This window comes from Emys orbicularis, chromosome 4 (assembly GCF_028017835.1).
Source record: "Emys orbicularis isolate rEmyOrb1 chromosome 4, rEmyOrb1.hap1, whole genome shotgun sequence".
NCBI classification, from domain to species: domain Eukaryota; kingdom Metazoa; phylum Chordata; order Testudines; family Emydidae; genus Emys; species Emys orbicularis.
Window position 1 is genome coordinate 137,276,693 of NC_088686.1, and position 16,423 is coordinate 137,293,115.

Consider the following 16,423-nt stretch of genomic DNA (forward strand, 5'->3'; position numbering starts at 1 on the left):
CTTGGCTGCTTGCACCTCACTCCTGACCCGAAGGGGCCATCTCTAAGCGTGAAAGGAGAGCTCATTAATCTTTGCCCTTGCTGCTGAAATTGCCAGTGAGGGCCAGTTAGGGCTATTTAGTGCCAAATGTGGTTGTAGTTTGTTATATGGACACCTGTCAAAGCTGGACTAAGACCCAATTGATTTCATAGGTCATGCTTAAAGCTGCACATTTGTCAGAGGGGTGAGAATGTCATGGATACCGTGACTTCTCTGTTTGTCAATGATTTCAATGTGGGAAGGCTCTAGGTGGGTCACACCCCATTGGTCCAGAGGGGAGGTAGTGTCAGAGAGTAAGTCAGCCCCACACTCACCGCACAGCAGGGGGGGATGGCCAGAAATTTGAGTGAGTGGTACTGTGGCCTGACACATGGAGTTGCAGCAACACTCACTGCTGCCCACGCCGAGGTGAGTACGGGTCGGGCTCACATTCAACTCCCAGGCCCATGGGACAAGAGCTGCTGCTGTCTGGGGTGAGTGTGGTCGGGCTCACTCACTCTCCCCTGCCACTCGGGCCATCCCCCTTCACCAGGCCAGGATTAGTATTATAGTGCCGGGGCAGAGGGTGCTAATGTGGGTGGTCAGGGCAAGGAGGAAGCAGCAGAGAAGGATGCTAGCCTATATTTTAGCAAAGTATAGTTTAATTTCATTTGTCAAAGCATTTTTTTTAATCAATCAGCACAAAATCCTTGACTTTTACTAAAAATTTACTGTGACTGCTCTGATTTTTGATGATAATGCAGTAACAAATCTAAAACCTTATGGCTGTTCACCATGACTGATAAAAAAAACCACACTCATCTTGGTGGCTTTTTCAATTGTTTCTGGAGAAAAAGAGGTCAAATTTGCAAAAAATAAAAAGTTAAAATACTGTATAAACTCTTGTTTTAAAGACTTACCTTACATATCTGAAGACCCAGTACCTGTTTCCACAAAAGCAGAAATCATTGTAAATTTGTTAGTACTCTGGCTCTCAGTTGCGGGTTTTCAGTTCCTGCTTCCATATCTGTGGAAACCTACATTGGATCATCAAAAGTCATGGTAAAGGTCTAAAGCTATATTTTAAACAACTCCAAGCTACACAAAACAAGTCTTATCCCTGCCTTATAGTTTGCATAGTAACCTTTTCAACCAAAACAGCCAAACAGAAGACCTTATGTTGTCAATGTCAGCTGCTGACTGCTTGCTAAGGTAAGGCCTTGTCTACGCAGGGAAACTGACTGGACTATTTATTGTAGAATAAGCACAGTGATTATTCCAGCATTAAGTGACTTACTCTAGAAGAGAGTATGCACATGGGGAGCTATTCCGGAACAGCTTATTCCAGTCAATCCCCCTGTGTAGACAAGGCTTAAGTGACAATTTCCAAAGCCAACCGAAGAATTAAAACTCACTTAACATTTAAAAAGCTGAAGGCAGCATGGCCAAGCAGTTTGAACACAGGGACGAAGTCAAGGACTCCTCAATTCAATCGTAGCTCTGCCATTGGCCAGCTGTGACCTTAGGCAAGTTACATCACCACTGTGCCTCCATTTCCCTATGTACAAAATGGGGCTAATGCTATTCACCGCCTATAGGGATACTGTGAGAATAAATGTTTGCACAGTTGTTTCAAAATGTAAAGCGTTTATAGTGAGCATTAGTTATGGGAAATAAAAAGCGTATTTAAAGTTTTACAACTTTTTAATAAGAACTCGTGATTTTTAGTGGCTATGTTGGACACCCACACTTTTTTTTGGCTGATTTAAGGTACACACCAATACACCCAAGGTTGAGTACTTGACAGAACTACACCCCTTCAGTTGCCGCTTACTTGTGCCCTAATTGAGAATAACATGATGTGAAAAATAATAAAAAGAAACTCAGGAAAAGATGCGACAATATGGCTTCCCATCACCCAGGAACTGGGAAGCAGGATGGTTCTCCCCTCCTCAGTCTGGCAAACGCTTTGTATGGTTGTGACTTGATTTGTCCCCATACACAAGCACTGATAACAGGAATGCTCAGAGCTCTACGAACAACATTCCCTAATAACATGAATGTGCATCTGTGTTCATCTTTGGTTTAGATTGGGAAACAAAAGTTTCCCAACAAAGTTCTCCAGAGCAAAAATGGAAAAGTTTTTCTTTTAAAAAAACCAAAACTCCGTAGTTTACTGCATGCTCGAAAACCCGAAAAAACGGAGGTAAGCTTTTCAAGAGTGCTCGGTGTTGGCTTAACTCTGTTTCCACGGAAGTCAATGGGAGTTTTACCACTCACCTCAGTGGGAACAGAATTAGGCCAACAGAGTACTTTGACTCAGGAGCCAAAGTCCCTATGTAATGTGGATTGAGGCTGCCTCCTGAGTCACTTAGGCACTTTTGAAAATTTTACCCTACATCAGTGATACTCAGACTGAGGATTGCGAGCCACCAGCGGCTCTTTAATATGTCTCCTGCAGCTCTTCGCAGCACAGGATATTAAAAAGCTGTGATTTAATTATTAACCAATCTAAGTTATTAACCAATCAGGATGCTTTTACTATGTTATTAACCAACTGTAGTTGATAATACTTGGTCAGTCATTTTGCTGTCAGAATGAGCATACACACACACACACGATATTTCCTGACATACCGTTTAAATATGAATATATAGTACCATAGTAAATGAAACAATGGATTCACACTACTATGGCTCTTTTGGGTAATGCTGATCACTAACTTGGCTCCTGAACCACTGAGGAGTGAATCATAGAATCTCAGGGTTGGAAGGGACCTCAGGAGGTCATCTAGTCCAACCCCCTGCTCAAAGCAGGACCAATTCCCAACTAAATCATCCCAGCCAGGGCTTTGTCAAGCATGACCTTAAAATCCTCTAAGGAAGGAGATTCCACCACCTCCCTAGGTAACCCATTCCAGTGCTTCACCACGCTCCTAGTGAAAAAGTTTTTCCTAATATCCAACCTAAACCTCCCCAACTGCAACTTGAGACCATTACTCCTTGTTCTGTCATCAGGTACCACTGAGAACAGTCTAGAGACATGCTCTTTGGAACCCCCTTTCAGGTAGTTGAAAGCAGCTATCAAATCCCCCTCATTCTTCTCTTCTGCAGACTAAACAATCCCAGTTCCCTCAGCCTCTCCTCATAAGTCATGTGCTCCAGCCCCCTAATCATTTTTGTTGATCAGTGAGTATCACTGCCCTAGACTATTTTTTCATCTGGGCCAGCAGGGACTAGGATCACAGCCTGGGCTAAGAGAGACAAAGAAGAGTGTCTATGTTGCTCAACAGCAATTCCTTCCCAGTCTCACAGAGTGGTGTCCACACCAAACAAAAAAAAAGGGGGGGGGGGGGAGAAGAGAACCATCCCGTCCAAGTACTCTTGAGGCAATGAGATGAAGCTGTGGGCAAAGAACAGCTGCAGCTGGTAAAATCCCCATGGACATAGAGGATCTAGTTTTAGATGCTAGAGTTCAGTAAACACGATGTGAACATTCTAGAGCCAACTGCTTTCGTGTGTGTAGAGATCTAGATCTATAAAGGCCATATATATGTGGAATCAGCACTGGGCAGTCAGGACAGATTTCACACTTCCTGGTCATGCCAGGTCCTTCTAGTCTAGTCCGGTTTGAAATGAGAAAGCCTAAAGGCATTTATTAAGAAATATTTGACAGCTAGGAAGCATGCTGATACATCCATCCTCATTTAAAATGAATTTGTGTGTTGATGAATAGATATGGGATTGATAGACACGGAGAATGAAGTCTTTCATTCATCCATCCATGCAATAGTGGCAGTTCAGGAAAACGTTAGCTTCCTTACATTGCCCCACCAATGTGCCTCAACCCTGACATGTCTTTATACCTGCTCCTGTATTTTTCACTCCATGCATCTGATGAAGTGGGTTCTAGCCCACGAAAGCTTGAATCTATTTCCCCATGTTAAGTTATCCTCACACCTTCTATGGGTCATCTCGATTATCACTTCAAAAGTTAAGTACTCCTGTTCTTTTTGCGGATACAGACTAACACGGCTGCTACTCTGAAACCAAATAAATTTGTTAGTCTCTAAGGTGCCACAAGGACTCCTCATTGTTTTTCCTGACAGAGTGGTGATTCTTTTAGGGCCAAAAGGAAAGTTCATTTTCAATTCCTTCTCCACTGAGACTGACAAGGAGTTCATAGCTCTGAATGGAGACTCATTTCACATATGCTGACCTGGGCTAAGTTTGAATAATTGACTAAGAGCAATTCCTTGGCCACAATGAGCTAGAGAGTCCTGAAGCACTAGCAAATACAGATCTTCACAATAGCTTTTGGAAGCAGTAGCCCATGGAAGGAAAGGTATTTCACACACCAGATATCCACCTGGCACCCTAAATCTAGTCAAGAAATAGAACAATTTAGGGTAGTCATGTCTAGATTTGATGTGATTCAAACGTGGTACCTGGAGATTAGAAAGAAGGTGCAGCCTAAACATGAAATACCTAAAAGCTCATTTGTTGCACATTGCAGAACCCACAAGGAAATAACCAATGCAAGGTTGCTTCCAAGACTAGACATCATTGTCACGTGCTGCAGAGATACTGCCCCGAACAGGACAGCACATGTATCTCTTAGTATTAATTTAGATAATGCTGCCAACATGCTAGATACTTTAGTCATTATAATTAAATAGTCAAAGAATTACACTGAGAATGCAGCAACTCTGAACCAAAGTTAAAATCTGAAGCCAGACTGATCTTCAGTTCAGGATGTAAAACTAATATGAATGTAACATTCTCCAGTCAAGTTTGTTTTTTGGATTTAAGTAACATCACTTGAGTAAGCACTTCACTGGAGGCAATACAAGGACTAGCCAGCAAAAGGAATCCAGACTGTTTCCCATATAATTAGTGCTCTGTTCCTGCTTGAGATGCCCTGACTTAATGAGAATTATGTCAATTAATATCCAAACATCTCAGGTCCCTCATACAGGGCCCAAGCTCCCATTAAAAAAGTCAATGGAAAGAATCCTTTATGGTCAAAATGAAGTTAGATTAGGTCCTCCATTGGTTTATGGTTTACTGGAGTGAGAGCTGAATAGTATCTTGTTATCAAGTGAGCAATAACACAGCTCAAGTGAATGGCTGGCAGACTCCTTCAGTTACGAAGTAGTCACATTCCCCACTCTTCTAAAAGTATTTGTCCAAACTACTCACACTCTGAAAACCACCACACATATTGTCTTTTTCAGTTCTCTGGGAGAGTGTCTCTCTATGATCTAATTTCTTGCCATTCTGCAATAAAATGTTAGCTGTATAGCGCTAAGTCTTACACAAACCTTACTGTGAATGTTAGCAGCTGTTCAAGTTTAAGAGCAGACTGAAATTTTGTACTTATTTACAACACACCTGCAGCAGATAAAGAGCACAGTTCCAAAGAAACATGGGTGTGAATTCAAATAGCCAATTCCCCTCTTGTTTGGCTAGAATCAGTTTACACAGCAGTGCAGTTAAATGATTCATCTTATAAATCCATTTTCCCATTAAACTTGTTTACCTGAAGTCCCACTAGCCAAATTAATTCAATGCATATAAGCACTGTTAACTTTTACAAGTATTAATTTTAAACAAAAGTGTGCAGTTACCTGGCACGTTAAGGCATCCCTCTAACCAATCCAGAGGGGCTGAACAATCCTGTGAAGAAATAACTCACTATTACAGAACAGCCATTAGAGAATCACCCTGCGCCACACACCAACACTAATTAAAATCACTGGGGTATAAGTATCTACTAATACAGGGAGAACAGAAATAATCTCTTAATTAAAGGAGATTCATACTGAATGTTGAATACAGCTAGAGGGACCTCTTATGGATTAGCCTCCAGGGGCACCACATTGCATTTGCAGGAAGTTCCAGCTTCTCACATCAAAAGGACATGAAAATCAGATAGTAAATACCAGATCACTGATCCACCCATCCAGACTGCCTGTCTCCATTATCCGTCTTCTTGAAGATGTCCCAATTATTTGGATCATATGAATAAAACTCCATCGCCCTGGCTGGGATTAATAACCCAGCCACGTCAATGCTGAAAGTGCTCAATCACACCTCTGATTCATAGTACTACTACAGGCCCAAAGTCTACATACCTTTTGTAAATGGAATTAAAATTATTGTACCAAATTTAAGATTTAGATGACATATCTGAGCAAGGTGGGAGAAGAAACACTGAGTAAAAATGTCTTATTCCCGACTACAATGAATACAAACTCGTGGTGGGAAACAAACTCCATATAAAGTTGGAGTTTTCTAGTTATCACATATCTAGAACAGCTCCAGGGCATTTGTGTTATGCAGCTTAATCCTACACTTATACCAGCATACCACAAACAGACGAGTAGCTTTGTTGAATCACTGGCCAGTCCTCAGTGTGCCCATATTCACAACACCCCCCCCCCCATGCCAGTGTTAGCCCATTGGGGGCCTTAAGCAGGAATATTTCCCACCCCCTCACAACATATACTAATAATTTATAGGGGGCCCCTTGAGCTGCTTGGAGCCCTAAGCAACTGCTTAGTCTGCTTATGCCAGTTCTGCACACGTGCGCACACGCACACAAATTAAGTAGCATTCTGGGTTAAGTTAGGGTTTTCATTCAAGCATTAGGTGAAGGATAAGGGGTATGTCTATGCTGCAAAAAAAAGACCCATAATTGCAAGTCTCAGAGCTTGGGTCTACAGACTTGGGTTCACACCACAAGGCTAAAAATAGTAGCGCGTACATTACCCCTCAGACACAAACCCATCACCCCCACCAGGTTTCAGAGGCCACGCTCTAGGCCAAACAGGAACAGCCACACTGCTATTTTTAGCCCTATAGCAAAAGCCCGTCTGCAAACCTGGGCTCCGAGACTCGTTGCCACAGATTTTATTTTTGAAGTGTAGACATACACTAGGTTACCAGAAAACCTGAGGTTTTATTCATGAGACCAGTGTCTTGCACCCCCAGTGCTAGAGGTGCTTTGCATCCTTTAATATGAAGCCCCCAGGACCAAACTAAAAAGTAGCATTGAGTGGTACTGAAGAGTACAGTCCAGTCCCCAAAGATTGGTGGTCATGGCTCTTTGACCTGGAGTGAACACGTTAGTAAAAATTAATAGGTATCCTCAGGGGTGGAGGATAAAGAACAAAAAACACTTAAATCAACATAACCTTCTCCCTATAAATCACAATTCAGTTTGACCTTTAAAACCCCCTTACCTGTTTATAAGAGATTTATACAGCTGTTTGCCACGGGAACGGACACCTTGCAGAACAAAATCGTGGCATCCTTTGTTGATAAGCACCTGTTGCCTAGCAATCATCCTGCATGGATGAAGGACAGGACTAGGGTTCTTTATCCACAGTAGATTACGGTTTCAAGGTAACCAGAGCAAGCTCGCATCTCAAGGTGTCTTCATCTGCATGTCAGACAGCGACTAGTTAATTCTAACAAAGACTGGCAAACATAACACGAGAGGTTTCTGAAGCCAACGATGCAGCAGTGTTAGCTTCCTCTTGAGCTCTGGTGTTGTCAAATGCCCCGAAGTCTCCTGCAGCAAACATGGAGTTGTACTCCTGTACTGGAACAGCCTTCCAAAACTCAGGAGCCCCCGTACAGGATAATGCAGGAACTACAGCATACATTTTTTTCAAAGGTGCCTCCATATTTTCCTCTCACAATCTGTACTACAAACTGAGGTGACCGCAAGCAAACGTGCAGTCGTACCTATGAAACGATCAGGGTGCATGCACATCCAAGGCGTGTGGAACATTTGCTTCAAAACCGGCCAAAATAAGGCACTGATACCAATGCAAACGTTTTAATTACAAACTCTAGCTCTCTGGAATTCTTCATCCATTCAGAACTAAACCCATCACTGCATAACTCTGGTGAAAAGCCCCTGGAGATGGAGGAGCTCCTCAAAGTGTGTCAGGAAAGGTTTTATTAACATCATTTAACACTTTTTAATGAGACTCATTTTTCTTTTCTTTTGGCAATTTGGTGCAAAGGTTTACGTGCATGATTCAAAGCAATTTCAAACTTTTTCTTCAAATTAAAAAAAAAAAATCAAAACTAAAGCCAAACAAGTTGGGTGAACAAAATAAATCAAACTTAAAATTCAGGAACTCCAGCTCTTCAAACCAGCGAAGCCCCAGACTTGCACACTGTTCTGAGGCTTTTATGGTGTTTTCCCTGCTTCTTGCATGCCCGCATCAGCACCGTTTCCTCGTAAAGATGAGGAGTTAGCAGCAAATGACCCCCTTCATTGCAATCAAAGGGAGGTGCCACAGCAACACAATGAACTAGATTCTTCAGATCTGATACAACAGGCTGGTCAATATGAAAGTGATGGTCTCCCTGCTTCTTGCTCAAGACCCACAACTATCAGATCAACAACTGAGCAGCAGCAGCAAGTACCCCTTAGCTGCAAACAAAGGGGTCAAAGGTTTGTTGTCAATTCACTTCCAGGCAGAAAAACATTTTCCTCAAAAGAAACAATTTATTTAGAATGAAACAAAATCAGCTCAACTGTGAGCGCATGTTTGAGTGACAGCTACTTTTAAGCTGTGTGAGCCATAAAAAGGGTATTCCTTTACTTTTCCAGAAATCTTGTGTACACAGCACAAAGCAAAGAGGTCATTTTTCCACTTTAAAACACGGGCATTGGCATCACAATAGCAGATACACAACTTTTTTTTTTTTTTTTTTAAGCTGCCATTTTAGTAAAATGCACAAATACTAAACAGATAAGCTTTCTTCCATCAAGAGGCCCATGTAAATTCCACATGAGCTACAACTTCTCTTCGCAAAGGTCCATTAGAGCTTGGAATCCCATGTTATCTTCCGCAGTCCACCAGCGTTGCTTGCAGGAGGAAAGAAAAGGTAAACATTTGTACTGAAACAACAACAGGTTTTCCCCTCCCCACACTATACAGATGAACATAAAGAACAACAAGGCCTTTCTAAGTATTCTACTTGGACTTCGAAAAGCACCAATACCACCCACCGGCACAAAACCTTGAAATGAAGTCACTTTCTATATATAAATGCATGACAAGTAGTGCAGGTTTTTTGGACTGCTGTTAAACTAGGTTTACAGGATTGAAGATATACAGGATTGAAGATATTCAACAGGTTTCTAACAGCTAACAGAACAAGTCAAAAATCAGCCATGAGGAAAACCAACTGAATGGTTTATAATTCACTTGATTTTCCTCAAAGGACATTTCCTGAAGGCAACTTCTCAATAAAAACATGAAATGTAGTGTTACATGTTGATATCTTCTCATTTTGCTGTATAATTCCAACAGCAGGATGCAACTCCATTACTGTAGCAAAGAGGTCAAATCAAGGATGCACCTAATAAACAAAACTTAAGATGTTACTATTCAAGTAGTATTTCTAATCCATCATTTTCATACAATTAGAACTGCATGAAATTAAATTCATTTAACATTTTCAAAATAATATGGTTTGCTTTGCTTAAGTCTTATACAAAGACTACTTTTATGTCAAGTTTAATGATTCATTGGAGTAGCTGTCCTTGGTTTTTACTTGTAGAAAGTCATTAAGAATGGGAGGCAGGGGGAAAGAATCCCAAATCCTCTAGTTACACGGCAATGATTTCTTCAAGTCTGGTATCTTTTCATAGTAGGCTCTTAGCAGGCTCCCGATAAGCACTGCTGTCAACACTGAATTGGGAAAGGATATCCCCAGCAGCCTTCACGCAAAACCTCAGAAGTCTTTAGACTCTCACCCTACCATTTTGTTCTCCACTCCCCACTAATACTCAAGGCCCTACACACCACAGCTAACATCAGCTAGATGGTTCCTTAAGCTACACAAGGAACTTGTGTTCTCTCTTCTCTGCCCTCCATAGGAGGCTGCCTCCAAAATACCTTCAACCACTATTGGCAAGAAAAGACATCTGAGAACTCATCCTTCTTTAAAAAGGTTTAAGACCTATTTGTCTGTGTTGCCTATACCTCTCATCTCCCCTCTGCGATCCTTGCAAGGGTGACATCACTGTCTAAACCACAGGAGTCTATTCCTTGCAATAGTTTGAGGTAGCCTTGAGATTCATGTCACAGTGCCAGCAAACAGACTGTACACTAGATTCAAGCAAACAAAGCCATTGGCTAACAGCCAAGAGAGTTGTATAAAGTTTGCGATTTGTAAAAATCTAAAATATTAACAAAAGTATGAGTCACTTGAGGTTCTTTCCCCAAAGCATAAAGCGCACTATGAAATGATGATTCAGGAAAGGGACATCCCTTTTCCACGCTAATTCAGTACATTGTAACTAATGAAATATAGGAACATCAGCTGCACACAGCATTAGAAGAGATACTGAGCTCTTACCAGAGCCACATAATGACAAATATAACCAGAAAATGTAACTCTGCTAAATCTGTTTTACTCTATACAGAAGTGGCATTAAATATGGACTTCTGCTAGCAGTCAGCTCTGGCAAGGGAGGTTTAAGTGGACAGTTACTCCAATGCTGTGCGCTTCTATAGCATAAGGGAAAATACAGCCAAAAGAGCTGTATTAGAATTGATGCAACCTGTGGCTAAGTGCTGTGTCAAAATGTTGCCTGTCACTTGTTTTGACTTTATGTACCCTTAAAGGGTGTTCAAATCCTTGTTTGCAAAACTGAACAGCAAATAAACCAGATTTAACAGAAGCAGATACCTCATTAAATAAGAAACCAAGAAACCTGGAGTTTGAAGTACAATCTTGTCCATTCCATGTTAATTTTCAGTATAGCACATCTCATAGAAGCCAGAGATAATGAACATGACTGCTTAATTTTTGAGGAAAAATGAAAGTGCATCTAGAATGCTCTTTCCTAGGAGGACTTCCCTAAGTGTTAGTTGTCAGAGATTTGCTGATAAGTGTACTTTGACCCCAAGTTTGGTTGGTTTCTTTTTAAAAAACAAAAACAAAAAACACACCAACAGGTGTCTGTTGCATATGACAGTAACAAACACTGTTCTTGGCAAGTTTAAAAGTTGAATACAAACAAGGTTACTGCTAGTATTTTACATTTTTGAATTCCCAGTGGTAAAGTTGGATGGGTGGTCTTTAAAACACTAAGAGTAATTAGCCCAGTACTTTAAAGTGATTCTAACTTCCTCCTGCATCACAAATACAATGAGGAAACTCACTGTAAATGCAACAAATGCTTAAAAGACAATGAAATGGGCAACACAGCATCTGTGATGAATTACATGATAATATGCAACGGACACCTGCTAAATAAAACAGACATTCTTTGTCACAAGTGGTGAATATGCTGTATTACCTACAACATATGGATCATCCCTTATGTAATTGGTGCCATTTCCAAAAATACCACAATTCTCACTGTTAATAGCAAGACAAACAGCTGCATTCTGCCTTCTATAAGCCTATTACATTCATACTGAAGGACAATCCACAAGTCCTGGATTTTACTTTCACTGAACATTAAGAGTATTAAATGAGGTTTGTAATTTTAGTTTAGAAAAATGTAAGGAGTAGCAAAAACTAGTTTTAGTCAGTAGTGAACAATGAATACACTACAGGGTCTGAGTAAGGCAGTGTCACTTTTACACAGCCACATTTCAAAAACCATAGTTTAAACCTAAGCAAAAAGACGACCCAAGTGCAAGATCATGTTCTTGTTTCTACAAAGAGGTTTGTACAGTGTAAATAAGTATATTCATATTTACACTTCGTTTGGGGACTACCTAAAGTGGGGGCTTTAAAATGATTTGATATCTGTTTTTTTCTAGGTTTTATCAAGATAATAAGGGAGAAAAGCATAGAGAAAAATTTAAATGAAAATGAACTAGGTTTGTTGAACAAGGTGAACTGCTTTTTCAACATTTTGGAGAACTTTTAATACTCTGCCAAGATGCTAAAAAACACTGCAGTCCAAATGACTATGAAACCTCACATAATGCCCACTCTACTGTACCTTAAAAAAAAGGTCCTCAGAAGACAGAGCAGTTTCTTTCTATTAACAAAGATAAAATGGTGATGAAAACTTTACATAGTTTAATTTTCACAGAATTAAAAGCCCTCTCTGAAGAGTATACTTGTTTGGAGTCTGCACTGTGGAATCCACTGTATCTGCAACTCTGAAAAAGGCAGTAAAAACAACAAAAAAACCCACCAAATGATTAGTTGTTCTTAAAGCACCTACTTGTTTCTTGCATACTAGAGTAAGCACAAGACATTCAAGGTTTGTAACAAAGTCCTCGCCTATTTACCAAAATGTTGTTACTGCTACAAACCCAAAGTGCATATCTGGGATACAATGGAACTCAGAACAGGAGGAACACACCTGTTAAAAGCACACCTTCTGGGCATGCATTTCTGTGGACTGAGTGAAATCCTCAAATTAATACCTACAAAGGAATTCAATGTTCGAGCTACAGTGTACCACAAGATGAGGTGCTAGTCACCTAAAAGAAATCAACCTTGAGTCAGTCAACTCAAAGTGAAACCATTCAGGTTCCTGATAAAGGACTTATTTAACATAGGGCTACTGGTCTAAGGCCTTCACAGAATTTCGAAGACTCAAAATGAGTCAATGCCAGTCCACTATCTGGTATGTGGTTTTCTGTTTAAACTACTTAGTGCTTTATATCTGGTCTTTTAAGTTTGTAATTCTAGAGAAGTTTTTAAACCTGCTTTTAAAAAATGATCAAATGAAAAAGAACAAAGTAAAAATTAAAAGTGGGAATTTCTCATTTTTAGTTGAAGCAGGCTTAACCTCCCTGCTACCCTCACTGATAAGGGATCCTCAAAATATCCTACTCAGGCTGAAGGCTAAACCTTCCTGGCTTCTAACTATAGAAAAATATAGTTACAGAAAAACAGGCGGGGAAAATTGGCTACAAATAACGATCTAATTAAAAATAATTGTGGGGTTGGCTAAGGCTGTATCCCATAGCACCTGGCACACACTGGAGGGGCTGTGTGGAGGAGAAATAGGCAGGGTTGGATACAGAAAACACAAGGGCTTTAGGATGCACCACGGACAATGATCATGACCAGATAGTCGTCCTCTGATTTGGCCAGGGCCTTGGCCGTGGAGTCCAGGAACTGCTGGGAGAAGTCGCAGGGTGGGAAGGCGTGCAGGACCCCGCTGTTCTCCTTGTCTTTGTTGCCCCCCACAGGGAGGCTGATCACTCCGGCAGCCTGCTTTTGCTTTAGATAGGACACGAGGTTCCTGAGCGGCCTCTGTGTGGAGGTGGTGGCAGCATCACTGGCCCCAGATGAGGAGCGGTTGTCCGAGGTGCCAGGCACAGCCAAGAGGATGGCATAACCATTGGGTCCTGCCACTTTAATACGGCGGGTGACCTCATCCAGCTTAGGCTGGTCCAGGCGGAGACGCTGGGTGATCTTGAGCTGGGCCACTTTGCCACCAGTTGCTCCCTCCACCAGGAGGCTGCTAGCTACACTGAGGTCCCCCTGAAGCAGGTGCATGTTGGACGGGAAGTTGCTATTCTTCAGCAGGAGCATCCCCTGCCAAGCCAGGCATAGTTTGGGGGCCCCGCCAGCCTGTGACGTTCCATCTTGCTGCTGCTGCTTCTGGGGTGGAGGTTTGAGCCGGGACCCTCCACCACTGCCCCCTTCCGTGGTACGCTCGTCCTTTTTGGCTGGGCTCTTGCACTCCTGGGCAGCAGCTGCTGTGGAGGTGCGGTGCTTCCTCTCTCTTTCAGCAGAGTTTTTCCGGTCACGCTTTTCATTCGGACCTCGTTCAAGACTGCCCCTGCGTGGTTCCCGGACAGGTGATGGCCGCTCCAGCAGGAGCAAACGGGAGGATAAGCGTTCTGTGTCACTAGCGTAGCGCTCCCTGCTCCCACCAAGGTCAGGACTGCGGTCTGGGGGAGAGGCCGTGGCCAAACAATGTCGCTTACGGGACACAGATGAACGCTCGCTATCTGGAGAGCGGTCTAAGTGCCGGCCACCATCCTCTGCCAGTCTTCGCTTCCTGGGTTGGTCCCTACTGCTGCTGGTGCCACCCAGCTCCCTCTCTCCTCGGTCCCGCTCCAGGGACCAGCCATCCCGCCGGCGCTCCAAACTTTCCAGTGGGTCGTAGGCAGCTGCTCGATTGCTCCTGTCCCGTACAGGAGGTGGTGGTGGCACCCAGTCTGCCTCAGGATAGAGATCTCTGTCGCGGTCTCTATAGAGCAGTGGTGGTGTCCTGTCCCGTGCCCCCCGAAGTGGGTCTGGGGGAGCCCCACGGTGAGCCCCAAAGGCAGCTGCCTCTGCTACTAGCTCATAGTGGGCAGGCGGTGGTAGGGTCAGCGGTTGCAAGTAGGGTTGCTGGTAGCGATGCTCAGTGTCAGCAAAGTCCACTCGGAGGCGGCGGTCTGGGCCACCCAAAGGGAAGCCACGCATGTGGGCACAAGCGGCCTGAGCTGCGTCCAGGCTCTCATACTGAATGTAAGCCCATGAGTCACCTTTACGATAGTCAATAGTGCGAATGGTGCCAAAACGGTCAAACTCCCTTGCCAGGGCAGCCAGTGGCACCCAAGGCCCAAGGCCACCCACCCAAAGCCTGGTGGTAGGAGTGGCTTTGCCATAACCAATTTTGATAGGGTTGCGCAGCAGCACCTTTCCAGACATGGCTAGCTTGGCCCGGTGTGCCATGTCCAGATTTTCAAATTTGAGGAAGCCATAGGTGCTGGTCTGGCCACGACCCGGACGCTTGATGTCCACTTCTGTGATGACCCCAAAACGGTCAAAGGCCCGGCGCAGGTCCGACTCGCTCACCGTGATGTCCAGGTTGCCCAGGAACAAAGTGCGGTTGGCTCTCTGATCATCCTCAGGACTGATCTCCTCCTCACCAGCAACTCCAGCACCTCCTCCTCCTCCTCGGAAGCCCCCAGCCGCTGCCACTCCAGCCACTCGCTCCAGCCCATAGGCTGGCCGCACACGGGTATCATAGAAAGCCCCGTAGTCCCGCTCCCTCTCCAGCTCCCTAGGCAGGGGAGGTGGCGGGGGCAGGCGGCCCAGAGCGAGTTGCTGTAGCCGGTAGTCTCTGTAGCCCAGGCCCCCTCCTCCACCCGCCGGCGACAGCGCCCTCTGGGTTGCTCCGGCCGGGGGGTGCCTGACAGCTGCGGCCGCTGCAGCCGCCACGCCCACGGCCGCGGCCCCGTAGGGAGAATGAGAATCCTTGTCCAGCAGGGCCGGGGAGCGGCTGCTGCGGCGCCGGCTGCTCCCCCCGACATAGACCGCTTCGATCTTGAGCGGCCGGTCGTAGAGCACCAGGCGGCCGCGGGCGTGTTTGGCGGCGCGGGCGTCCTCCGGCCGGCGGAAGTTGACGAAGGCCACCCGCTCGTCGCTGGCACCGGTGCCCGGCGGGAGGCGGCTGATCTTGACGCTGACGTCCCCGAAGCGCTTGAACTCGTGGAAAAGCCCGTCCTCCACCGCCTCGTCGCTCAGCGCCGAGCCCAGCTCGCTGATCTTCAGCGTCTTGTACTCGCCGCTCCCGCCGCCTCCTCCCGCCCCGGCCGACTCCGACGAGGAGGAGGGGGCCGGCGGCGCCCGGGACTCACCCCCGCCGCCCCGGCTGCCGCTGCTCCGGGACGACTCCGCGTTCTTGCTGCTGCTGTAGCCGTGGCGGCCGGAGCTGGCCGCCGCCCCTGACTCGTACTCGCGGCTCCCGCCCCGGCTGGCCTTGTCCAGGTGCAGGCCCCGCCGGCTGCTGCTCTCGCCGGAGCCGCCCGCCGCCTTTCCCCCGTTGCTGCCGCCCGCGCCGGAGCCGCCAGGCTTCTTGCTGCTCCGCTCGGCCCGGGCCGAAGAAGAGGAGGAGGCCGAGTCCTCGCCGCCGCCCCGGGACCGTTTGGCCTTGGCCGGGGAGCGCTCCTTGCCCTTCATGTCGGCAAGCACCTCCGGGACGGATTCCCTGACTAACCGCCGCGCTTACACACCCGCCGCCATCTTGGAACCTGCCGCGGAAATGAACCCCGCCCACCTGTCACCCATTGGACAGTTAAATCATCACCCGCTCCCCTCATTGGAGAATGAGTCTGTCAATAATAAGTGGCCCAGGCGTTCCCAAGGTTCACCAGCGGAAAACCCACCCTACAGCATCACGCTGAGGTTGTGATTGGCAGGGAGGTCTGTCTCTCGTTACAGATTCTCGCGCTCTCATGGCTCACTAGCGGATGACCCACCTCGAAGGCTCTTATTGGACAGCTATGGAATCGCAGCGTTCTGATTAGACAGTCAGTCTGTCAATCCTAACGGTTCTCGCGCTCTTGCTACTCTACTCTTTAACTCTCCTTGGTCAGGTGGCATAGTCTCCTTTCTATGATTGGTGGAACTATCTGTCATTTCTAACGGTTCTACTTGTGGCACCAACATCCCGC

General features: G+C 45.2%; 1 protein-coding gene and 1 long non-coding RNA gene across 2 annotated transcripts; both read right to left on the bottom strand.

The window, feature by feature from the left end:
* Window positions 1-971: 971 nt before the first annotated feature.
* On the bottom strand, window positions 972-11,013 carry LOC135877567 (uncharacterized). The gene is made up of 3 exons (XR_010561371.1): window positions 7,265-11,013; window positions 5,648-5,696; window positions 972-1,055 (listed from the first exon to the last, which is right to left on the bottom strand). It is a non-coding gene; the product is annotated as an uncharacterized LOC135877567 (long non-coding RNA).
* Window positions 11,014-12,876: 1,863 nt separating this feature from the next.
* On the bottom strand, window positions 12,877-15,929 carry RBM15 (RNA binding motif protein 15). The gene has a single exon (XM_065403917.1). It carries the CDS (start codon window positions 15,927-15,929, stop codon window positions 13,065-13,067), a length of 2,865 nt encoding a protein of 954 aa, XP_065259989.1. The 3' UTR covers window positions 12,877-13,064.
* Between the last annotated feature and the right edge of the window lie 494 nt (window positions 15,930-16,423).

What these genes read in the sequence shown, in the direction of transcription:
- RBM15 (XM_065403917.1), bottom strand. Translation starts at nt 15,929, where the DNA reads ATGAAGGGCAAGGAGCGCTCCCCGGCCAAGGCCAAACGGTCCCGGGGC.